The sequence below is a fragment of the Camellia sinensis genome, chromosome 4, assembly GCF_055761805.1.
Source record: "Camellia sinensis isolate YWXY chromosome 4, ASM5576180v1, whole genome shotgun sequence".
Classification (NCBI taxonomy): domain Eukaryota; kingdom Viridiplantae; phylum Streptophyta; class Magnoliopsida; order Ericales; family Theaceae; genus Camellia; species Camellia sinensis.
In genome coordinates, this window is record NC_138964.1 from 156626801 (window position 1) to 156653303 (window position 26503).

General features: G+C 36.8%; 2 protein-coding genes across 8 annotated transcripts; both read right to left on the reverse strand.

The window, feature by feature from the left end:
- Positions 1 to 596: 596 nt before the first annotated feature.
- Positions 597 to 7997, reverse strand: LOC114282429 (UDP-glycosyltransferase 83A1). Of its 7 annotated transcripts, none has more exons than XM_028225101.2 (6): positions 7699 to 7997; positions 5959 to 6034; positions 5744 to 5784; positions 3377 to 3903; positions 2042 to 2452; positions 597 to 1238 (listed from the first exon to the last, which is right to left on the reverse strand). In XM_028225101.2, exons 3-6 carry the CDS (start codon positions 5770 to 5772, stop codon positions 766 to 768), a joined length of 1440 nt encoding a protein of 479 aa, XP_028080902.2. In that variant the 5' UTR covers positions 5773 to 5784; positions 5959 to 6034; positions 7699 to 7997; the 3' UTR covers positions 597 to 765. The 7 variants fall into 7 exon arrangements, with proteins under 7 accessions (XP_028080902.2, XP_028080901.2, XP_028080904.2 ...); XM_028225100.2 differs by having other exon boundaries at positions 3377 to 3939; XM_028225103.2 differs by lacking the exon at positions 5744 to 5784 and having other exon boundaries at positions 3377 to 3754.
- Positions 7998 to 13447: 5450 nt separating this feature from the next.
- LOC145824155 (uncharacterized) lies at positions 13448 to 15834 on the reverse strand. The gene is made up of 3 exons (XM_082923763.1): positions 14982 to 15834; positions 14210 to 14519; positions 13448 to 14090 (listed from the first exon to the last, which is right to left on the reverse strand). Exons 1-3 carry the CDS (start codon positions 15832 to 15834, stop codon positions 13448 to 13450), a joined length of 1806 nt encoding a protein of 601 aa, XP_082779889.1.
- Positions 15835 to 26503: the final 10669 nt, after the last annotated feature.

Consider the following 26503-nt stretch of genomic DNA (forward strand, 5'->3'; position numbering starts at 1 on the left):
TTAATCAAACAAATAAAAAATGAAGAAAAATAAAAAACATGAAAGGCAATCAAAGAAGGTTGCCACGTAGGAAAAAGAGTGTTTTAAAATTATGAGAATTTAGGAATAAATATTTGGAGACTTTTGACAAAACAACTACATTTGGTTATATATATAGTATAGATTTTATTTAGTTCAAAAATCAATAAAAAGATAGTAACTTCCGTTAACTGTATTTCTTTTCCCACCAAAAATGTGTATATAATCGGGAGAATTATTAAGTACTCATACCATGTATCCATGTGCTCTTTCACCAATCATTATTTACTATATTTCTCATATTTTTTAATCACATAAAAAAAATTTATAATACCTCACATTCTTTACTAATTATAATATCATTAAATACCACGTGACCGTACTCCCATAGTACCCAATAATCATCCATAATAGTATAAGATTAGCTACAACTTGGATAATAGCATGCTCAAACTTTCATATGTCAATAAATTAAAGAAAGCCTTAATTACATTGATCTATCCTGCTCCCTTAAAGTTTAAATTAACATGACACTCATATACACAAATTTCTTATCTACAAAAATAAAGACAAAAAAATTGAGTAACAAATATAAATTTATTGATTGATTTGAAGTTTTGCATTCTTACAACACTTTCAACATAATGAAAAAATAAGATATCATTTGTAAAGGAGGTTATTGTAATTATGCCAACATAACATAGTTTAGCAACCATTTACATTGAGTAACTAGTTGAAATATCCTCTTCATTGTTTCAGATGTTGTACAAATCTTTCAAAATTCTTACAAGAAGATCCACCTTTCTCAATGCTGTTTCTAGCAATTTTCTTCAACTTCAAACTATTTGCTTTTATGTCATCATCAGAAAGCAAATTCTCAATCTTCTTCTTGATTTCATGCCTCGATACAATCTTATTTTCATCGTGTTCCAACCTTAAACCAACTTTCCAGACATCACAAATAGAGCTCCTGTTATGAAATTGGTCCCCAAAGTAAGGCCAACACAGAAATGGCACCCCATTGCTCACACCCTCCATGGTTGAGTTCCAACCACAATGTGTCATGAAACAAGCAATTGCAGATTGACCTAACAACTTCTCTTGAGGTGCCCATTCGACAATCTTCCCCCGACCAGCCACTTTCTCAGCAAAACCATCTGGGTATTCGGCGAATGATCGGTTTGTGAGGCCTGGTCGAACAATCCACAAAAATGGCCAGCCTGCAAGATTGTAAAATGAATCAATCTACTCGAGTCTAGCTCATGTTATACTCATTAAAAACTCATTCACCTTGTTTGATTTTTAAAATCTCTTTTCTTTTACTCTACTTTTTTTTTTCCCAAAAAAATAGAAACTAGTTTTACAGAAATAAGTAATAAATTTTTTCTTCAAATTTTCAAAAAGTATTCCCATAATAACAATTTATCTTATTTTATTTTATTCTATTCTAAATTAGTCTTTAGTTTTTGCAGGAAACGAATAAAAAAGCAATTTTTTAAAACTCAACCAAAATGGGTGAGTTTTCGAGTGAAAACATATTACTATGCATTATGAAGAGGGAGATTTACCAATCTATATTAGCTAAATTTATTTACCAGAAGGTCCTAACTAATAAATTTATCACTATAAATTTATTCATAAAAATAAGACAGACTGATAAATTTATCAATAAAACTTAATGGATAATAAGTCCCAAAAGTAAGACCTATTGGTAAACCCAAGTTATTATTGGTCTTGTTTGGTACAACTTTTCTTACGCAAGAAGTAGATAATCAGAAAACAAAAACTAAAAACATTCCTCCCTCAGCTTCTATTTTATCATTTTTTTAACTTATTTAAATTATTTTGTTTTATAAGTTATAAACAAAAGTTTCACCAAATATTTTGCCACAAAATTTCAAAATAAAAATATAAAAAATAAATAAATTATAAGCAGCTCCAACAGGCTGCACTAAATAAGGTCGGGGATGTTTGGTGCAGGTCGAACAATTTATTATTCAACTCAACTCATTTACAGTCTTACCTGCAAGTTCAAGGCCTAGGGCCAATTCATGAAATTGGTGCTGGCTAAAGACTGTTGTGCTGCCAAAAGCAACATAAACAACTGACCCTGCAGGTTGTTCATTGAGCCACCTCAAACAAGTTGAATCCTGAAGACTAAAGCTTCCGCTAGAATGCCTCGGATGATCGCTCGCAAGCAATGGTCCAACAGGCAAGATGTTGGGAAGCAACCGACAAACCGGCAAGTCGAGTTCGTAGATTGTGTTGCAAAGAAACCAGTTAGAGTGTTCCAAAGTTTGTTTGATGGTTAGAGCACATTCAAAGCAGATCTTTTGTATTATGGGGTCATCTATGCAGTTCCAATCCAACTCAGAGGTGCTGAAGGCACGAATGTCCTTGGACACATTGATAAGTTCATTTCTCAAAATAGCTCCTGAAGAGAAAATTCCAATATACCAATAATGCTACAAACATAGATGAATAGAGTGTCATCAGTACTGCATTTTGTACATTTTTCTAGGAAAAAAATTCTCTTTACTTATTGTCAAGCTACTAGTGTACACTTCAGTCAACTTGCTTTTATCATTTTTGTTTTTTGGCAAAGAATATGTTTTAAATAGAGTTATTATGGGTAAATTCACTTTCCTATTTTGTCCAATTCTACTTGGCTTACGGGCTTATTAAGTCAACCACTTAAATTTTGAGTCAAGTTGCAATTGAAACCATCTATATAACATCATTTCGAAAACTAACGGAGAAAACTACTGGTATACACATTGTTTTTGTAAAAATAAAATAAATGTAGAGTCCAAATGGAATCACCATTTACCAATTATAAAAATAATCATTTTATTAGAAAACTAATAAATAGTCATTCCATTCATACCCAAAATCATTCCAGCAAACCAAACATTGCTCAGTGTCAATATGATCATTAGGTGGTTCTCAAAATAATCAAATTTAAATGAACAAATTACACTTTTGCACCATTACACTTTATATAAAATCTCACTATGCCCCTTCACCTTTCAATTGTGGCAGTCAAATTTCTACACTCTTAGTCAAGTCTCAATGTCCCCTCTCTCTCTCTCTCTCCAAATTTATATAAATTGACAAAAATTGCCACGTATCAACATCAAGATTAGACCACGTTTTGCGGAAATGACAATTTTCTATCAATTTCTATAACAGGTTTGGACAGAAGAGGAACATTGATAACTAGAAGTGTGTAAGGATTTGACTGCTATAATTGAAAAGTGAGAGGAAAGTGGGATTTTAGGGGTGCAAAATGTAATTTACCCAATTTAACTAGATTAATATAAAGAGGGTGAATTGTTTGAGTGGGTGTTTTTCTTACCACTCATATCCATAACCCCTGATTCAATAAGCTTTGGAATGTGAGGAAACAATGGTAAACCCCTTGTTCCCGCTGGCCACATTGCAGCTTGCTCAATTCCCATCTCTTTGGCAACCTCCAATATCCACCCAAGGGTTGGATCTGCTATGACACACCTAATCTTCTCTGTATGCCCAATCTTTTCAATCAAGTCCTTCAAATGACCTGGCATGACCCTCCGGATACTCTCCAATAGTTTAAGGGCATCCCTCCGATCATCATTGGGTCCCAATCCGTCAGGGATCGAAACTAGTCCGACCTGATTTTGTTCTTCTTCTTCTTCTTCTTCTTCATTGTTGTGATCTGGCATAGTAGCCATGATCTTGGCATGTACGAACTCTGTGTTAACAAATGTGACTTTGACACCATAATCAGCAATTCTGTGTGATAACTTCAAGAGAGGTGTGACATGCCCTTGTGCTGGATATGGCACAACCAGCACATGTGCTTTCTTGCCCATCATGGATGCTAAGGCTTGCTGTAAGCGTCTTTAGTGGAGTGAATTCGAGCCACGAAAACAACCTCTTCAGTAATGGTATAGATTCAAGTCACAAAAATAGTCTCTCTAGTAATATGGAGTTTTAGTCGTCCCTTTTTTTTTTAAGTATCTAGATTTATAAATTGGTGTTGTTGCTTTTTTGGATGGGGCACTAATACATAAGCTTTTTGTGAAACAAAAATTAATAGGGATTACAATATACCTCGGATAAATTACATTTTGCACCAAATTTCACTTTGACCCCTATACATGAAATCATGACAGTCAATCCCCTATACTTCTAATCAAATCCCACTTTGGTCCTTGCACATTAAATTGTGACAATCAACCACATGTACTTTTGGTCAAATCTCATTTTGGTCGTATAAATGTCCCCTTTCTATTACTCAATTGTTGAAATATTTAACAGAATCTAGTCATATGATAAGAATGTGAATACGGCACAAGGGTAAGAAAGGAAAATCATCTACATTTTCTAGCAATAAAAACTTTATCCCAAAATTTACATCAAAATATTATCGTATTAGGATAAAACAAAACGTAGATTGGGAACAATTAAGAAGATGAATTAGGGTTTTGTATAAATTGGAATCACGAAAAGGGGCATTAACACTTGTGTAGAGACCAAAGTGGGATTTGACCAGAAGTGCAAGGAATTGACGGTCATGATTTCATATGTAGAGGCCAAAGTGAGATTTGGTGCAAAGTGCAGGGGTGCAAAGTGCAATTTACCCATATACCTCTCGCATAAAATCATCCACAGAAGATTGTCTTGCTTGATTATGAGTCCTATTCTACACCAATTCTTCAATAGTGAGACTACTAAATCATCACTATAATCCACACACTAAGTTGGAAAGCACTTGGATGGTGGCTTTAGATATATAGATCAAGAAAGAGAAGTTTGCCCAAAGAGCTACCCAAAAAAACACTCACTCTCTTCTCATTTCCTCTCCCTCCTTTTCTTTTGTTGTTCTTTCAGGAAATGAGAAAAGGAGAGCTCTCAATCTATATAAAACCATCAAATGCATTTCACTTCCAACCCATAAAATACACACACACACCCACACCAAAAAAAAAAAAAAATAATAATAATAATAACAATAAGGGGAAAAAAAAAAAATCTTGATCATCTTGTTTATGTACTTTCCATTAACACCCTGAATTACACTTCTCTTCAAAGTGCAAAGAATTATAATAAGTAATAATTGTGCGCCCAAAGGAACATGATGACAAAGTTAAAATGAAAAATAGTAACTTAGCCCAGCTCTTGGAATACTAGTAAACATGCAAGGATATTAGAATTGCTTCTAGTCAAGGTCTAAAAGACGTCTAGTCTTAACCAAAATGTAACATGCATAAACACATTCTGCAATTCTGCCTTTCAGAAAATAAAAGAAATAGAGGAAGAAGACCAACGAAAACGTGGGTTGAGGCGATATGATTACCTTAAATTTAGCTAAGGACATTAGTCTTTGATTTTGAACGAAATTGATTAAAGAAAATATATCCATGTAACCGACCCTAAAATATTTGGAATAAGGAAGGGTTTGTTTAGTAACCTACTTTGGTGCACAACATGGTGTTTGCATCGCAACCTTAAACTTTACTATCCCCCCATGTTTTGCGAGTTGAGAAAATACATTCAATTCAAGTTCATTTTGAATATTCTATAAAACTATTGAGTTTTTGGAGTACTTATAAAACAAAAAAAATCAAAAATTATATCAGAATTATTAGCTGAGCTAATTGCTTTAAATTGAAAAATTTTTAGTTTCAAACTTTAAAATCAAAATCCTCTTAAAGCCAACAAAAACATGTCTTGTTACCTCAACTCTTCCATATCATTACCATGCATACTTCCTGCCCACTGGCCACAAAAATGGGATTACAATAAGACTCTTAAAAGAGTATTCCTACTATTTCCTCACACTTATCAACATCAACCTTCCTTTAACACCTTAGCATTCAAGTTCGTATCGAATGAACAAAATAAAAACTAATATAAAAGAAGAAGAAGCAAAAATATATTATAGAATCTTACTTCTCAATCTCCTCAAATTTCAAGTAGTCCAAAGCCAATTTCAAGAAGCGTATCCGAGAAATTTTCAAGTCCCACCCTGTCATGTGTACATTCAAAATGTGTATTATGAACTAAACATGCAAGTACTGAAGAAAAAAAAAAAAAAAAAAAATCTAAAACATCAATAACAAGTAAATCATAAAATAAGTATCAACAAAAACAAGTTTAATTTTAGTTGTGCGTCTGACATGGACCTAGACAAATAGCTAATGCCCTTAAGAGCCCTCTTATTTAAGAAGGAAGGATATGTAATTATGAGCCAAATTTTCAATGGAAAGCTTAAAAAACTCACAGTCATAAGTGGCATTCTTCAAATCTCTATTGTTTGATGGTACCAGCTATAGAAGCAGATCTGACCATACTTTTTCAACACAATCCTCCTCCCAAACGCTTTCTCATACAACCTTTACCAACAATACTCCACTACCACATCTTCTAAAACCTATTTGTGACAAACTTCTATGATCCCCCTTCGTTTATTTATTTATTCTTTAATTGATAATTAAGTTTGGTCCAATGTGTTATCATGTCAAATCCAACTTGCTCTTATTCTTCACTGGGATAACAGTAGGTGGCAGGGTTAAGTAATTCTTATATTGCCCAGTCTCACGCCTATTGATATCATATTGGATTACGATTCTCAGATTAACACTTAAAGTTCTAATTACAAGGCTAGGTAACAAAGAGATCAATTTCTTAGCTAGATAATTGATTTTGTTATGGGGATCTCTTGGATCAAATAACAATGCATAGCACTTCCTTTGAAGTTTAAGGTGTAAAAACACTTGAAAGCATTTATTTTCTTTATGGTCCAGCAAATATATCATGCAGCTTCTAGTGCAAATTTAAATACCAAAAATGTATATTTTCTATATCAGAATACCAAAAAAAAGACAGAACAATTACAGATAAATTGCCTAGAACTCGATCCATGAGCAAAAAACGAAGAATTTTGAATAATTCAGATAAACAATACCATGTGTCAATGCTCAAAACTAACACAACGTCCTATGATTCTGAAACTAATAATAATTAAACAATTGTACCATTGCCATTCACAATAACAAACAGGGACGGAGCTACATAGGATCCGGGGGGGCACGTGCCCCTCTCATTTTTTGAAAATTATACTTTTACCTCTAATTAGAAAAAAAAAAATTTCATTGAAATCCCTTTTTAATTTTCAAATATGTTATAATTATTTCTATCTCTCTCATTTCTCTCTTGTTTTTCTCCACATCTATCTTCTTCTTCTTTTTTCTCATTTTTTTGTATGCGTGTTATTAAATTTTAAATTGTGATTATCATCATATTTAGTAACTTAATAGCAAATAAAAAAAGCATCGGTTAGTTTAAATATATCTAGGGCACATAATTTTGTCATCACATTGATCTTTGGTCATTCTATCACCAAATAAAAAATGGATTCAGTTATGTTTTGTAATTGATATCGCCAAGGATTAATGGTGCCCCTATGAATCAAAATCCTGCTCCGCCACTGATAACAAGGACAAATCGATCCATGAGCAAAATACGAATAATTTTGTGTAATTGAATCTATAGAGTCCTTTAATTGAATCTAGAGAGAGAGAAGAAAACCAAGTCATAACCCGTAACCCTAACTAGAAAAACTAAAAAAAATCTTCTCATTTGGTAGAATCGAATGATGAAATAGAGAGGTAGAAATCGAAAAATGCTTACCGATTATGAATCGATCGAATTTTTCTACTCGAATCGGAGATGGAGACGACAGTTAAACGACTTCGTGATATTCATCAACCAACCCACCATTGTTGCAAGAGGTCGAGAGTTGGAGAGTGTTTGAGAGTCGAGAGTGAGACAGAGAGTGCGAATCCAGTGTAGTAGACAGAACAAATAAAAAAATCCATTAGTTTAGTTTCTGACACAAGAAAATTTAAGGGAGAGATACTGATAAATCCCATAATGTGGAATGATGGTCCAATTAGTCCTTCAATTATTTTACTACTCTGTGTGATCCTGTGGTAATGTATATTCTTGAAATGTCCTTTTTTGTTGGACTGTGTGTGAATTTGTGGCGTGGGATGTTATTGGGTGTCACGGCGGCGAAAAGGCCTATAGTAGTCTTTCTTTGGTTGTGGGTGTGTGACGGGGTGTAGTCATACCTGTGCAACCCGACCCATACATAACGACCCGTATGTTATGTTAGGCAAAACTCCAAATTAAGCAAATAGTGTCGCGTAATCCCTAATCTCTTGGTGTTACCGTTTTAGTGTTACAGGATTTGGGGGATTCTGTGGAATTGGGTGGGGTTGTGGATATTGATTTGGGAATCGTAGAAATACGGTAGGGTTTCGAGGGAGATTGTCCACATTTTTTTTCGAAATTGTGTGGTCGAGGCGCAGTGTGTTTGTAGGGTTTGGACGCGGTGAACATAGACGTGTGGGACGAACTTCGACGGTGGCAATGGCGCACAAGCGTAAGTTTTTTTCCGTTTCTGGTTGTAGTGTTGTTATGTGTTGTTTTTTGTTTCGAAAGTTGTTGAACGGTGGGTATGTTTGGTTGTTGGGGGGACAGATGTGTGGGTGTGTGGTCCATTACATTGCGTTTTGTAGTGCTTTTGTTTGTCGGCATGTATGTATGTGACTTGATTGTTGTTTATGCAATAATGTGTGGGGGTTGTGGGTGAGTCGAAAGTGTGTGGGTTTAACATGTTTGGTCCCCACATTATGTCGTGAACGTGTACCTTTGTGCTGTTTTTTGTTAAATTGGACGTCCGTCGTGTGTATGACACGATCACATATGTTTGTAATTTCTAGTATCACATATATTGATATGGGACTTTTGGATAATTTTCCCTAAAAAATGTATGGGATTGTTTGTAGTGATCTGTTGGGGGGAAGGGGTAGTGATGTTGCATTTTATTGGTTTAGTTTTTGTTTGAATAGTTTTTGTTGTGTTACATCATTTTTGTGGCATGTGTTATGTGGTTGGGATCAAACTCTGAGTGGGTGGTGTTTTGTGGAACAGATAATGTTGTACCATTGAGGAGCCCGTGGACTAGGTCGGCTGAGCGTAAACGTTTAGAGGGTCCAAGTGTGGCATCGTTGTCAAGTCTTAGTGTGAAGTTGCAGGGGCGTGTTTTGTTTAAACAGCCGCAAAGAGTTGGTCAGAGAATACGGTCACCTCGGAAAACCAACACAGCGTATAAATTTCCGTTTGAATATGACAGGTGTGATTAAGGTTGTTTTCGAGTTGGGGTTGAGTGAAAGACACTTCCGGCAGCTGAGGCGAACACCGTTTTGGCTAATGTTTGAAGCCATTATTATCAACAAACCAGACTTCAATGAGTACAGGAAATGTGATGAGCTGGTGGTTAAAATTCTGAGGACGTTCAGGCTGCGTGACGACGAGTTCTATGTTGGCGGTTGTCCTGTTAAAGTTTGCAAAGCTGACATTAGGTTGGTTTTCGGGCTGCAATGTGGTGTACAGCAGTTGGACCTGACGCCGAGCACACGTCTTGCATCTGATTTCATTCAGAGACGTTGTAATGGCGTAGGGCGGATAACGGCGAGTCTTATTAAAAGTTTACTTGATGATGCGGTGAAAGGTAATTCAAAGTGCGATGAGGAGGACACTGCTAAGCTGCTGTGTTTATATGTGTGCGTCAAGTTATTTTTCTCAACGTCTGGAGAGACGATCAGTTGGGTGTTTGTTCGGTACATGGACAACTTGGACACTGTCCAAAATTATGACTGGACGGCGGCAATTTTGAACACGCTTATGGGATCTGTCTGTGAATTTTGGCAGACTTCGGAGAAAGTTACGGGCTGTGTTGTTGCGCTACTGGTATGTTGTTTATGTTTAATGATTTTTTTCATTGGTTGATGTCATGTGTGATGAACGTTGCCGAGGTGTGAATTTGTATATTATTTGTTGAATATGTTGTTGGTATCATGTAGTAATTGATGTTGTATTTGTGCATGCACAGTACTAGCTTTGTGAGCATACAAACATCATGTCCACGACTAAACCCATAATCTTCCCCCGGTTTCTGAAATGGAACATTACCACACTGTTGGCCAAAACGCGTGGCTTGGATTTGGGGTCTGTGTCACAGTTTAAGGTGCGTCAGTACGAGTTTGATGTGTGTTAGTTATGTGGGTGTGTTTAAATTGAAATTTTGTTTATGTTTTTTTGGGTGGTAGTACATAATTAATTTTTGGTTTTTTTGTGGCAGGTGAATAGGGGCAAACTTGTTAGCCAACCGTACGAAAAAGTTATAATAGCTGGAGAAGAGTTTGATAGTGGGGAGGACGCTAATATTGATGAAGATCGAGAAGTAGGTGGAGAATACAATAGCAATGGTAGTGATGATTTTTGTACTGACAGTGGGGCCGGGAACGATGTTAACATAGGTGTTTGTGGGTAGTGTCGGGGTGGCTGTTAAACGCAACGTCAGGGGCAGTAGTGATCGTAGACGATCTACAGCAGAAGGGGGTGTGGTTGAAAAGGGTAAACACAGTGTTGCGGTTGATGGCGTAAGTTCAGTGATGGGGGATGTTGGTGGTGTTGTATGTGCGACACGGGTGGAACGGATTGGTGATGGCCAGGGGGAACTGGAGACGGCGTTAGCCGAGTTATACGCACTTCGGACGGAATGTAGACTTAAAGATGGTATGATTGCGGAGTTGCAAGCAGAGGTGGACCAGCTGAGGAGGATGAAAGAAAAACAAGCTGTTGATATAGTTGGTGGTTTCACCTTAGTTTTCAAAGTAAAGGAAGATGAGATGAAGAAGGTGGTGGAGGAAAATGTTGAGCTACGGAAAACGATAGGTGTTTTAGAGGAGCAGTTAGCTGAACAAGATGTACACAACGTGACACAAGCATTTCGTAAGGTCGCTGATGGCGACACTAATATGGGGGGAGGCAACGATGTTGGAAGTAAGGAAGGGGCTACAGTGGATAGTGTTAGAAAGTAGGGGAATAATGTGTTGAAAAAGGGTGACAATTGTGGGGGTGTGTATGAAGTGACAAGTGGTGTGTTGGTTGAAGTTAGTGGGAATGGATCTGATGTAGTTGAAGTTGCTAGGTGTGTGACGAGTAGAGAAACTGTGGAGGGGGTGGAGAGCTCATTTGTGAGGAACCTGAAGGGTAAGGTGAGGAAGGAGCTTATGAAGCCAGATTTTGAGTACGGGGGTGTGGGTAAAATGATGGTGGGGTGTGGTAAGGTGGTGGACAGTAAGGCGGTGGATGCCATACGTACCGGTGTGAGAAGTGGGAACGTTGGACGGTATATTGATGTGGATGCATGTGCAGTAAGGAGCAGGGAGTGGTCTGGGTTTGATTTGAACAATCATTTAGGGGTGTGGAAGTTGATGACTACAGTGGAGAAAGAGAAGATCAGACACACGTATGACCAAGATGGGGATAGGTATCTAATGTGCGGGTGATGAAAATAAAATTGGGTGTGCGTGTATTTCTGTTTAACATGCATTATGTGTTTTACTTGTAGAGCGGTGATGTGGGCTAGCAGTGGACATGATGTCTGTGTGTACTTTGCGGATATTAAGTCGCTTGTTCAGCCATCTTCATTGCGTGGCAATGTAAGTAACTGGTGTAAAGTTGTAATGTTATTGTCTGAATGTGTATTTTGTTTGAAGTTTACCGTTTTGTGGCAGGTGATAGATGCCTACGCAGTCTTGTTAATGGAAGAATAAGATAGACTTGCTGTTGGAGTGGAGTTCCCGGACAAGTCATACGTTTTTAGTAGCATATGCCTTGTGAGTTTTTAAAGTTGTTTCTAAAGTTACATTGGGAAGCTTTGGGGTGCATGGTTAGAACGATTAAAATTTTATAATCTAACTGGTGAAATAATGATGCAGGACATGTTAAAAAATGATAACAGTAATGTACGGGACAGGTTCGTACTGGAGAACTTCGAGGCATGTAAAGATTGTCGGTACGTCCACTTCCCTATTTGTTTCCGAGCACACTGGACGTTGGTTGTTTATAACACTGAAACGGGTGTCTGGAAACATTACAACTCTATGAGGCCCCGGGTTGGAATGGAAGACAAGCACTTTAAGGAGGCAGTTTTTGTGGTGAGTGAAATGTATCATTATATGTGTGAGGTTGATGTGTTTTTATGTGTATTCGTTGTGTGTGTTTGGTAATGGTAGGGCATTGTTTTACAGAGAGATACTATTCGTGAAATCCAGCAGGGCGCAGTTGGTGGATTGGGCGATGATGACGAAACGCAGTTTGGTGAAATGGGTGTGGAGGCAGTTACTGACTGCCCGCAGTAGAAACATGACTCGTACGTGTATTGTCCAGATTAATTTGATAGTACATACATAAAATGTAATGTGGTATATGGTTTGTTGGAGGATTTAATAAGTTGTGTGTATTTGTATTGTCGCTCATTATAGGGAGGACTGCGCAATCATTATGTGTGTTGTGATGCGTCAGTATGTACATCATGTTGACGTCAACAGATTGTTGCAAGGGGATAACTGCGTCATATTGCGTGCCAACATGGTTAAAGGGTTTGTGAACGACCATGAAAGGGGTCTGAAAGATAGTGCATGAAGTATGAAACTGTTTGGGTTTTGTAAATGGGATTGATTTGCCGGTTGGGTTTTGATTTAGCAATGTGGTGGCGCTACGTTATATACCTATTTTTTGTGGGTTATTTTTTGCACAGGGCTGAACATATTTTATTAAGTTTGTGTTAGTTATTGTGAATGTTTTGGTTGGATTTAACGTTGGCTATTAAATTGTGAATAATAGTAATTACAGATGGATGTTATGCGATTGTGTGTTATGTTACATTTGACATTGTATGTTGTTCATTTACTGCTTGGGATTTCCGTGTGTTGAATATGTTGTGTTTTGTTCAGTTACAGGTTTTGAAGTTTGTATGTTGAACATGTATGTTTCATGAAAGTGGAACAGGTATTAACTCGTTGTGTGATGGTGGATGAATAATATTGCTTTCAGCATGTAAACTAATATATTGTGACAATGTGAGTTTGTTAAATTGTTAAGGGTTAAATGGTATTAGTGGCGTGTGTATCGACATTGTGAATGGTAATGATGCAATTTGTGTGCTGTTATGTATTGTGTGTTATTGGTGAAAGAAATTTTCATTAAAATATGAATCAAAAGTAAGGAAATTGATAATTGAAAACAATGTAAAGGAGAAAGGTAAATGAGTATACCACTGCATTATGAATGGGAGACTGTTTTGGAACATTGTCCACAATGCGACAAGTGATTGGAAATTAAATGCGTATATGGGAAATATGGGTAACCCATGATTATTAACTAGGAAAATTAAAGTAATGCGAAAAGTACTTGGAAATTAAATGCATACATGGGAAATATTTGTAACCCATGATTATTAACTGGGAAAAATGAAGTAATAAAAGTGTCAAATAGTGTGTTTCCACATGATTGGGTTGATATGCTATATTGGTTCTTTGCAGGTCTTCCGGTTGTGGTGTCCCATGCGACCGCACCTGCTGCAACGTATTGGTTGGACTTCCTCACCGCGTGACGGTATCCTCTTCTTTTTGGGCCTGCCAGGTGGTCGTTTAACAGTGGGTGGCAGTATGATCAAATTGTGTGTGTGGATGGGTGGTTGTTTGATCGTTGGAATTAGTGTAATTGTTGGGCTGTATGACAAGCGATGTTCAGAGGCAGGGAAGTAAGGCTCGATTAATGTGTACAAATCCTGTCCACTTTTCCGAGCGGCAACATTGGCATGTGAGCATGGGAACCTGTTAATCTGCCACTGGAAACACGAGCATGTGCGGCTGTCAACATCGACCATGACGAACGAGTGTGAGTGTACCTCGTACACGGTGGGGCTTGATTGGCTTATAGTCCATGACCTCCCGTCATTGTATGACTTTTCTAGTAGTTTTTCCATTTTTGGGCATAACACACCATGCCATTGTTGTGACGCCTCCCGCCTAGTTGACATTTGTCGCATTATTTGTGTCCTTATACTGTCCACCAAACGGGTTATCGGAAGGTGACGTGCCTCGGAAATCCAGTTGTTGAAGGATTCGGCGGCGTTGGAGGACATCTCGCCGTATCGGTCACCTCTGTAGTGCAATTTGTTCCACAACATAACAGCGACATTAGTACAGATAATGTAATTTAACACGACACAGTCAATGATTTGTACAGTTCATATACAAGTGGAGCATGTAAAGGTACGCACCTGAAATAAGCATTTGCCCAATGTTGTGGAGGTAGATTTATGAGGAAATTGATTGCAATTTTCTTACCAGAATTGGTGAACTTTTGTACCATCTCTTCAAATGCAGTAACAGCCGGTGCATAAGCGCAGTTGTTGAACTTGGTGATCAACCCAATCCAATGGAAATTGTTCATATATTTAAGTTTGTCTCTAAGGTTCCTCTGAAGGTGTTGCATGCAAAACGCGTGGTAAGCATTTGGGAAGATAATGGGCATTGCCTCCATGAGGCCAACATGCCGATCTGATATGAATGTGAACGTTCTGTCATCAGCTAGCGCATTACGAAGATGTTACAAAAACCATGACCAGTTTGTTGCGTTTTTTCCCCCACAATCGCCAATGCGACTGGAAACAATCCTGCATGTGAGTAGGGTGGTTAGTTGGGTGTGAAGGTGTAGATAGTTGTGTGAAAATATTGGCAGGCATGGTTGTGTTCCGTATGTGCATTATATTTGTGTAAATGTTCAATGTATCTCGGTTCCCGTCCTTAGATATGGCAGCAAGTAAATTCCCTTTGAACCTCCCCTTTAAGAAGATGCCATCTAGAAAAAGTAATGGTCGGCAATGTTTGAACCCGTCAATGCATGCTTTGAATGATATGCAAAAGCTTTCAAACCGGTTGTCATGCTCGTCGCAATCAATATTGATATAAGTACTTGGGTTGTGTTCCGTTATGCCCCACTGTACCACCTTAGCTGATCAAAAGATGCACTTTGTGCCCCAAATAACTCGCCTCTGGCTTTTTTGACACCTAACCAAACTATGTGGTAACTTATTTCGAGGCCGTAATTTTTTTTCAAATCAAATGCAACATCAGTAGGCCTAGTCAAAGGCTTGTCGCGGATACGATGTGCAAAGATGTCGGAGACCAAGTCTGATCCCAAACGGCGGTTGTTGACTGTACGAACAGCTACGCCACAAATGTGTTCATTGTTCCATTTGCGAAGGTAGAAAAAACCATTAGTGTCCAGAACTCGCGCGTGTACCAACCATGTGCAACCCTTTGACTCTCGCAACGAACACACAGCGGTAATTCTAACTGTATCATTTTTGAGGTACTTGAATTCGAAACCGCATTCCACCGCATATTTGCGAAGAACTGTTCGAAACTCAGTTGCACCACCTTCGAAACTCTGCCCCACATGAGTTAGTCCGTTAGCCCATGATGCTGATAAGAATGTCTGCTCATCATGTGGACAGTAGTTTGGCAACAAGTCAATATCAGGGTCATTGTTAATGTGGTGAACAAATCGTTTGGTTCCACGCGTGCCAAGGCTTGGTGTGGTGTCCACACAATCATCATCTACTGCTACACATACATCATCGTGTGACTCGACCGTAACCTCGATTAGTTGCAAACGAAAAGAGAATGCAAGGTGAACCATATTCTGCATATCTATGTCATTTTGTAATGAGATATTTTTGTAACCCGGAACATTGAAGAACAATCGAACATTAACCGACGTAAGCCCATCAAAATTATCACACAAAAAATTAATCAAATCGACAAATGCGTAAGGGGATTTCAGATTGTATGCGACATTCATGGACCGGAAACAGCACAACAACATAATCACGTTGTCCATCCCTCCATTTAAAAATAGTTACAGACGGTTTACAAGGTATGGAGAAAAAGAAAAACACAGACCCACTTGTGTGTCACAGACGAATGCAAATGCTTAAAAACTCATCAGCAATGAGGGGCACAAAGACAACGATGAAAACTTATGTAACAACCATCATACAAGGGGGGAAATCAGATGGCGTACCTAATTCTGATATCGGTGTAACCCTGAATGTGCTCCCTCTGTGATATGACTGTGGTGACCAAATATTGGACAACACGCTGTGTGACCCAGTGGAGGAGATGGTAATACGTTATGAACCTGATCCCTAATTCTGTGCCACAAGATTGGTATTAGGAAACGGCCTTCATTCCTAAATCTGTGTGACGCAGATAAGGAAAGGGTAGAAACGACCAAAATTTGAAAACATAAATCAAAACAGGACCCATTGGTATTAGAATTATAACAAATGGGATCTGTTAGTGTATTTGTAAAACGGTAGGACTAAATGGGATGTATGATGGTGATATGGGATTTTTGGATAATTTTTCCAAAATTTAATTCCTAAACTTTCCAATTTAAAATCTCATTTTTAAAAGAATTTAGTTTTGAGCAGGACAATTAATTCTAGAATCTATTTATTTGGTGAAAATTTTATTGAAAAAAAATAAATATCTAGTTTATTTTTTTTTAAAAAAAATTGTAATATCTAGTAGAAATTTATAAATATCTAAGTAAAAGTTCTAAAACCTATTTTTTTAATAAAAATATAACTTGGTGAAACAGAATTTAAAAAAAAAAAAAAAGAAGGCAACATTTACTACATAGTCGGTGAATGTTAAGATTTGGCGATTGAATTCCTTTGTTGGTTGCCAAAAATGTAACTTTCAACGACTAAATTTTGTTTAGTTGACAAAAACTCAACTTTCAACGACAAATTTTGTCTAGTTGGCAAACACTCAACTTTCAATGACTACACCTCTTTCAGTGGCCAATACCTAAACATTCAGTGACTAAAATTTTCTTAGTCGCTATTTTTAGTCACCAAATGTGCTTTTCTTGTAGTCAGAGAGAGATGTTGCGAGGTGTAAACACCCTATTGTGACCAGCTGGAGCTGAGTTGTTGCCCTATGATGATGATATGGAAGTATATTTATGAAGAACTCTTCGAACTTAGACTTTACATGGAATTGCTTTAGGTGTGGAGGTCCATTTTTGTTCATTGTTTTGCCAAAAACCAAACCCTTTTCATGCCTCAAAATGACAAAGACCGAACCCTTTAAAGATGTCTCCTAAGACCCTGTAATTTTAATCAAAGTTGCTACGGAGCCCAAATGGGCAGTGGCTCAAATGGCTCAAAAAGTGTTTTCCCTCCGAAATAAAACATGCACGGGGAACCCATGTGTGCTAGTTTGGAGATCAAACAAGTGAAACAAAAAGAAAACAGAAAAAAGAGGAGAGAAGAAAGAGGGGGGGAAACCAAAGTGAGGACAACGACGAGAACGACGACCTGTGTGTTCATTGACAACTACGACGACCACCGACGAACGTCGCTGACCACCATCCACCTCTCTTTTCCATTCCCACACTTGTAGCTTGTGAAGTAAGTTATTGTTTTGTTCGTTTGTTTGTTTTTGTTTTTGTTTTTTTTTTTTTTTGATCTGAGATGCATTGGAACAATGGGTATGCTGAATTGTGTGACGTGATGTCTGTAAATTATTTTTTTTTGGCTTGTTCTGGAATCAGACCCTCTATTAAACATCTTCCATTGTATTGATGCATTCCAAGTGTTTGATGAAAGTCCCCATTGGAATCGGACCCTCTTTACTAGTGGTACCTTTTATTATTGTCTAAAAGTTAAGGTGTTTTAGACCTCTAATTGTATGTATCTAAAACTAGTTTTCAAATCTCTTTGGCTTAGGGAAACAATTGCAGAAAGCGGGAATAGTCAAGGTTGCACATTCATTGCATTTATGTTTGATAGTTGATAATGCTAATTGTCTAGTTCAATCTTTACATGCATGGGATGTTTTATGTTTAACAGAGAATAAACAAATTGTATTATGTTTAACAAAGAATAAACATTCACAAATTGTATTATGTTCTGTATGGAGAATAAGCAAATTTTAAAAGAACCTTACTGATTTTAGGATAGAAAAATTGAAATGTTGTACGGAGAATAAGCAATTATGTTGGAGAATAAGCAATCAAAAGAAACAATTTTAAAATAAGCAATTTTTAAAATAAACTAATGCATGTTCTGTGCTATATGAGAACTTTAATGTTAGGAAAATTTATGTTGGAGAACCTTACTGATTTTAGGATAGAAAAATTGAAATGTTGTTCATGAACCTTACTGATAATATTAAGTTAAGATTTGCATTAGATTATCATGTCACTACATTCACTTGAACTTTATTTTCTATCTGGTTACTGGTTATGTTCTCTGAATTTTGGTTTCAAGCTACACACTTCAATGGACATTGGTTCAAACAATCCTTTATTAAATGGGACTGAGGAAGTTGAAGAAGCAGAGAACAATCCATCAATAAATGAGATTGGTGAAATTGAAGAACCTAAGAAGGAAATGTGTTTTAGCTCAAAGTAAGAAGTATATGCGTTTTATGCAAAATATGCGAAACACCTCGGATTTGCTGTAGCTTATAGAACACAAAATATAGGACAAGATGGGGAAATAAAATACTTTGGAATTAAATGTATTCGGGCACGCAAAAAAACAAAACGATCAGAAGTACACCCTCTCGAACCATCTTTGTCATCATTCATTGAATGTATAGCAAAGGTTAAAGCAACTCTATAAAAGGATGGAAGATTTAAGTTAACCACAGTTGTGCTTGAACATATGCATGACTTGATTTCTAGTGACTCGCGGCATTTTGCAATGAATAAGAGAATTCTTACTCCTGTGAAAAGAAGACTAGAAATAAACAATGAAGCAGGGATAAGGGTGGCTAGGAATTTTCATTCTATAGTTGTTGAAGCAGGGGGATTGTAACAACTCTCATACTGTTTACTGATTAATGACTGAATGATTACCGTTAATCATCGATTACTGCTAAATGGGACTGATAATGACTGATAATTGAACTGCCTAAGGTACTGAACTGACCGACTGAAAACTGGAATCGAATTGACTGAGTATGTGTGTGTTAAATTGTATTCTATCTGTTTGACTGTTTGATTATCTGTTCCTGTTTGTATGTTTAAATTGCAAATTGAAGGCCTTATCGGCGGCCGAATCCAAAATTGATTAGTGTATCTTGATCAACATAATTTATGTAATTTTATGGTGAAGTTATCTGAAAACTGATTAGGTATGATTAAATTAGATTAATGGTACCAAATTTCATGAATTGGACTTTTTACCAAATTGCCACCTGAGTGGCCCACTACTTGAGCCTTTTTGATCTCCTAATACACTCAACAAAACATTTCTTCTTCCACTTCCTGCACACAACCGACCTTAGAGAGAGAGAGGAGCTAGAAGAGTTGAGTTCAACTTGTTTCATTGTGAATTGGCTAGAATTGTTTGAAGAATTGAAGGTTGATTGCATATTTGAGCTCCCTTCTTGAACTACAAGACTAAAGGTAGCTCCATTGTCTTCTTATTCATGTTTTGAGTTGATTCTTGCATGGTTCATGTCATATTGATGGAGTTTAGAGCCAAAACATGGTTTAGATGTTGTATTGCAGCTTGGATGTTGCATGCATGTACATATATTGAAGTTTTGAGGTTGTAATCCATGTTTCCTCACATGCATGTCCATCTTTTGGTCATACTCCATGAGTTCATCTTGTTTTTGAAGGTTTGAGCTCTTTTGAAACAGCATTAAAGCTTTGAAAATGATTTAAGATCATGCATGTTATATTTGAGGATTGTTCTTGGAAAATGGTTTGAAATTGAGTTTAAATTAACCACCCTTGGGCCTTGATTTCTCAAATTGAGTTTTGAATCATGTTTAACTATGAGTTTACATGTGTTTTCTGGAAATTTAGCCCAAGAGGTCGAGTTTTGATGCTTTTGAACTTGATTTTGGAGCTTGGAGGTGCGATCTGGGTTTTCCAGATTTCGCACTTCCGCTCGAGCGGGGGAAGTGCCGCTCGAGCGTGGAATCCGAGCATCCAGCATCTCTCTGCACTGTTTTACAGTCCGCTCGAGCGGAGGATTGGGCGCTCGAGCGGAGTCTTGTCTCAAGCTCGAGCGGGCATCGAGCGGAGATTTCACCCATCCAGTACTTTTACAGTACGCTCGAGCGGGGAAGTTTACGCTCGAGCGTGTACCTTTGTTGCATGACCGCTCGAGCGGGGAAACGTGCGCTCGAGCGGAACTCTGTTTTTCTGAAAATGCTTTTAAGTGTACATCTTTGCATCCTCATCCCATCCTAGGCATTCTTAGGCCTAGTTTGAGACATCTTGTTGAGGATATCGTTGTAGAACACACCAAGGCAAATTAGGGATTAAGTTATGATATTTCCCAACTGTGTAGCTTAGTGTGTGTTCAACCTGTGAACTGTGTAGGGTTGGCGACTGGGGAGACGCGCTCTAGCATACTATAGCCTAGAACTCTGTGAGTAACAATTGTGTAAAGATATGTTCAACTGATTATCTTTTGAATACTGAACTGAACTGTTTACTGAACTGGTATTATTTACTGAATGAATGTATGTCCTTTATTTCTGAACTGTACTGTGGCATCCTTAGTACCTACGGTTTACTGTTACTGTTACTGTTACAGAGATCTCTGTCGGTTCCCTCGTGGAACCACTACTATTTACTGACTGATGGCCATCATTACTATTCGGTCTTTTAAGACCTACTGTTACTGTTATGCTAATGGATGTACCACATATGACTGTTTACTGTACTGAACGACTGAAACACTGATTGAATTGAACTGTTTTTATTACTGTAAGGACATTCATTCTAAACCCCTTTACGCTTTATGTTATTCACTGGGCTTTAGCTCACTGCTCATATATATATGTAGGTGTACAGGCACCAGACCGCAGCTAGAGGCGTCAGGGTTACTCCAGTTTTGTCAAGCCAGCCTTTGTGCCTCACTGCGAGGTTCCGAGTTGCCATGCTATGGCTTGGGGGTGTTTTGGTTGTTTCCCCCGCCTGTCTTCTGTACTGTCTAACTGTTCTGTATAGACTGACTGTTTACTGTGCTGTTATACAGGGAGTAGGTCCCTGTACTGTGTGACTGTAAATTTTGTATAGACCGTACTGTTTTGTACAGACGGAATGTTTTCTGTACTGTTCTATAGGGTTGAGTCCCTAGCTTGAATGGATGTGAATATTGTACATACTGTTCTGTACTGTTTATGTGTGAATATATGAAAAGCCTTTTTGCATACAGACTGTCACAGCTCAATGGACACTATTTATTTACTGTGTTGGCTTCCGCCAGGCCCTGTACTCTGTTTTACTGTATTACTGTTCTGCAGGCCTTCGGTAATCTCGGATTACTGGCCGGTTACGGTGCTAGACCCATAGGGCCGGGTTTGGGTCGTGACAGGGATATGAGGCATTAAAATTTGATGAACGAGATGCAAAGAATCACATTGAGAGAATGAGAAGATTGAGGCTTGGGGTAGGAGATACTGAATCAATTGCCCTTTATTTTCATAGGATGCAACAACAAAATTCAAACTTCTATTCTGCAATTGACCTCGATGAAGATGGTCGCATGCGAAATTTGTTTTGGGCGGATGCAAGGAGTAGGGCAGCTTATAAAGTGTTAAACAGGAAAGTAACCCAAGAGGGGTGAATTGGGTTATTAAAAAATTTGGCCGAAAAAATAAATTTCAAAAGACTAAGTGATTAAATGCAATAGACAATCAACAAATACATAGAAAATAAAAGAAAATGAAAGAAGAGCTCAACACATGGATTTATAGTGGTTTGGCTCGCAAGCCTACATCCACTCCTCAAGAGACCTCCTTGAGAATTTCTTCACTAAGAATCAATGCACAACCAAGTTTCACCTAGCTTGTGGATTTTTACAAAGGACGTACTTCAATCTGTACCTCTCAACTAAATGCCTCACTTTACAAGTGTTTCACTCAAAAAATAAGGAATAGAAATAAGAGGTACAACTATCCTCTTTCACAAATATTTTCTCTTAAAAGATGGATATGAAAGTGTAAGATCACAGAAAATTTAAGACTCACTCAAATGTGAAAATGGAAGTACAATGGAGTATATTAAAAGCTCTTGAATGCTCTAGGTTTATTGTATTAAAGAAGTGTATATTCGACCAAGAAGAGCTTCTTCTTTTATAGCATTAATGGCTTCTAGCTATTAGAGAGAGGTAGAGACACATCTTCTAGCTGTTTGAGCAAATCATGGAAGATATCTTCCTATTGTGTTTGATTAGAGTATGGAGAAGGAAGACTGTTGACAGGTCTTGGGAAGAGAAGGAACATTAAATGCATAAGCTTTTCATTTAATGCTCTCCTTCATAGGTCAATCTCTTGGAGAGGATATGGTGCCAGAAAATCTACTCAAAGGTTAGAAAAGATGACATATTCTGCACACAACTCTGAAAAAGTGGCTGAGAAATGATCTGTGTCAGTTTAATCTGATTTGGCAGGTGGGATTTTTTAAACCCAAATTTACAGGTGTCGACCCTTACAGATTGGGTGTCGACCTTTTGCTCTTTTTTCTTCTCTGAGTTGAGTTTTAGGTGCTCCTGATGTCGACCCTTCCTGCTAGATTACATTCTGAAATTTAGTGTCGACCCTTTCTGTTCTTGGTATCGACCCTTGCTATTCTTGGGGTCGACCCTTGTTGTTGGAACACTTAGACATTTTGAGCTTCACTCTGGCATCAACCCTTACTATTTTGGTTTTGACCCTTAGACCTGTTTCAAGCATTAATAGACTTTTGCATACAAGTGCTAATCTCATGTTATGAAGGGCTAAAAACCGTCGAAAAACAACACTCTAGAATCATATATCTTCTACAGACATTGAAGCACAATTTGTATATAATTATTTTGAAAACTTTGAATAATAAAATTAATTCAAAATATTTGTCAATTATCAAAATCAATAATAAATTAAATTTGAATAACCTTAGGGCTAACATAAAGCATTTGGAGATGTGGTTTCATTTGATACAACCTATCTCACAAACAAATATATTATGCCATTTGCTTTGTTTGTAGGAGTTAATCACCATGGGCAGTCAATTTTGCTTGGTTGTGGGCTGTTATGTAATGTAGAACACTGATTAATCTTTTCTCACTTATGTGCCACCTTCTTCTAGTAATGTACCACCTTCTCATAGTTCGCTGAAAAGTCCGTCTGCTCGTAGTACCACAAAAACAAGCATGTCTTGCAAGATGCTTAATCCTATGGTTGCTCGCCGAAGTGGCCGTCCATATACCAAACGGAAGGTTAACAAAGTGGATGAAATAGTGAATCGGTTGAAGGGAAAGAGTAAAAAGCCTCTGAAAGCATAGGTAAGTTCTTTTCTTGTGTGTGATATGGATATTGCTGAATGTTTTTAAGATAAATTATTCACCAATGTGTTTTACTATTGGGACGTATGGTGCCTCAATGTCAACCTCGGACGTTAAATTTTCCTTGTACGAATGATATGCAATACAATATGTATGACCCGATATGTGTTTGACAAAGGACTTTATATTTTGTTCGTTGTTTTTTATTTTAATGTCTGAAATGAATAATGAAATTGTGTTACTATGATCATAAGGTGACGCAAATTGCACCTTACTATTTTCCTTGCATCGATGGCACGCAACAGAGCATGTATGTACCGGTATGTGTTCAATGTCTAAAGTAAAATATTTGTTCTTGTTTTAATTTATATATATGTTTGTGGACAATATTTGTAAAGTTTACTTGTATGTTGAATAGACATGGTTTAATCCAATGCAAATGGTGGACAATATTGGAGGCACATCTCATACTCAATTAGGAATTGTGAATAACATCAGCAGTCAAAGTTCAACAATCGCTTCAAATTTTGATCACTTGAATGTAGTTGCGGATCCAAATGAATGTAGTTACGGATCCAAATGTGCCATTTTTTTTTTAGTTTCGTATTAGTACCTTGTATTTTTTTTGGCTTGTAAACAATGGATCAGAAACCTTCATAGCTTTTGTAACCTGATGGATACAGTGTTTGATTTTGGATATATGAAAATGGGTTAATCAAATTGTGTTATTCTGAGATTCTTGTTCATCTAGAATATGAAATTTGACATATATCTGTAGATATAAGCATGAATATTATTAGACGTAATATTTTTTGATGATTGCTTTTATTTATGTTTTGATTATGATTTGGATTATTTTGGAAGAATAAAATTGATCATTATCTTATAAATCATCTATAACATTTTATCATATTTTGATGTTTATTTTGAGCACAAATTAAAGTTTAAACAGGTACTAAATCAAACCCAAACAGCAGCAACAAAGAAGCAAAGCAAAAACAATGCCGGACATCTAGGTGGACATCCAGCAATGCTTTTTGGCCTAGTTTTTGCTCTGTTTCACTCCAGTTGTCAACCTAGCAGTATACTCGACATCCGTGGCAATCATCCCTGTTAACCGAGACTTGATCGGACATACGGGGGATATCCGGGTGGACATCCACCAAGAGCAAATATTCATGAAGGACATCCGAGTCGATGACCACTCTGTGTTATAGCATTACTAGTGGAAGTTAGATGAATGAAGTTAGATAGAGGTGTTATGGGTACGTGAGCCCATGCTTTCGAGCCATTCGAGCCAAAATATTCGAGCCCTGAAGCATTTTTCAATTTTAATTGATGTGGAGACATATTTTCAAAAATATTTGACTTACTTTCAAACTTCATGGGAACACTCATTTTTCAAGTCTTGAATAAATACATCTTTGTCGGATAAAACCTACAGTGAAACCTTCAAAGGGTTGGACTCAAGCCGTGGGGTTTATCACTTGGAGATTATTCACCCTTCAAACATTTTGGTGTGATTCTAGCTTGAATGACCATCTATTCTCATTCCATTGCCTAAATCCTACTTAATTTGTAACATGGTACTACTTTCTTTATCTATCATCATGAATCTAAAGGTTTAACAAATTTAAAGTAATTGAACTAATAAAACTGAGCAGAGGCCAACCTAATGGTTAGGCAACAAGCAATTGCAGGGTGACTTAACACCTTCTCTATGGTTTGTGAGGCCTAGTCGAACAATCCACAAGAATGGCCGACCTGCAAGTAAGGTTGTAAAATGAATTAATCTACTTAAGTGTAACTCATCTTCGACTCATTAAAAACTCGTATTCATCTTGTTTGGTTTCTAAAATCCGTTTTCTTTTTCATTTTTTTTAAAAAAAATTAAAATAGAAACTAGTTTGGCAAAAATAAAATTTAAAAAAAAAAACTAAATTCTTTTTTTCAAATTTTTAAAAATTATTATCACTTACACACACACACAATAATAAAAAAAAAACCATATGAAAAATGATGGGTTTTTTATTATCATTGTTTTAATAAATTAGCCTTTAGTTTTTTGGGGAAAAAAAATAGAAAACAAAAGTTGCATCTAACACTTTGGTACAAATTTTCAAAAAAAAATAAAAAAAATTATAGAGCATCTCCAACCTATATGCCAAATTTTGGTATGTCAAATAAATTGAAGGCTTTGGTAGCAAATTGACATATGTCAATTTGACATCTCTTGAATTTTTTAGGAAAAAATTAGCCATAAACCCCGCTTACCTTCCTTTTCTTGTTAAAAGGACTAAAAAAAAATTATACTTTCAAAACCCCCCCCCATAATTATAAAGTTTTGTATAAGGGACAAAATTTATTATTTAAATATTTAATTTGATTATTATACCCTCAACTATATCTTGAATTCGATTACGACAATCTCACCACCGTGGTGCTCAGATCTCAGATCTCTCTCTTTCTCTCTCTCTCTCTCTCTCTCTCATCTCTTGTTCATCTCAGTTGGTCTCACTTTCTAACACCACTGTCTCCTCCTTCCTTAGATCGCATCAGATTTGAGATCTCCACCTCACGTTAAATCTAAGATCTCAATCTTATTCTTCTGTTCAAACTCAAAAGTCTTATTTTCTCTCTCCTTATATACACATGTATTAATATGTTCAGACCTTTGCCTATGATTTTAGGAGTGGAGATGGCAAAGTGAAGGAACATGAGAATTCTATTATGCCTAGCAGTGAGGTTCAATGCATGATGAATGATTATATGAGCTATGTGAGCTCTAATCTGTTTGCCTAGCAGTGAGGTTCAATGCATGATGAATGATTATATGAGCTATGTGAGCTCTAATCTGTTTAAGCTAGAGAATAGTGGTGTGATTTGGGTTGGAACGTACAGAGAGTGAACAAAAATGCATATCAATTGGCTTTTTTTTTTCTTTTCTTTTTTTTGGTTTATTTATTCATAGATCTAAAAGTAAAATTTGACTTTGGTTCGTTAACATTAAAATTTTACTACTTAACGATATATAATATTACTTTGAATCATAATAAATTTTACTTTGATTTAGAGTAAAATTTTACTATGAATCAGAGTAAAGTTTACTAGAGTTCAAAGTAAAATTTTATTCTAAAATACACTATGAGGATGGCTTTACAAGAAAGCTGATAAATATATATATATATATATATATATGAG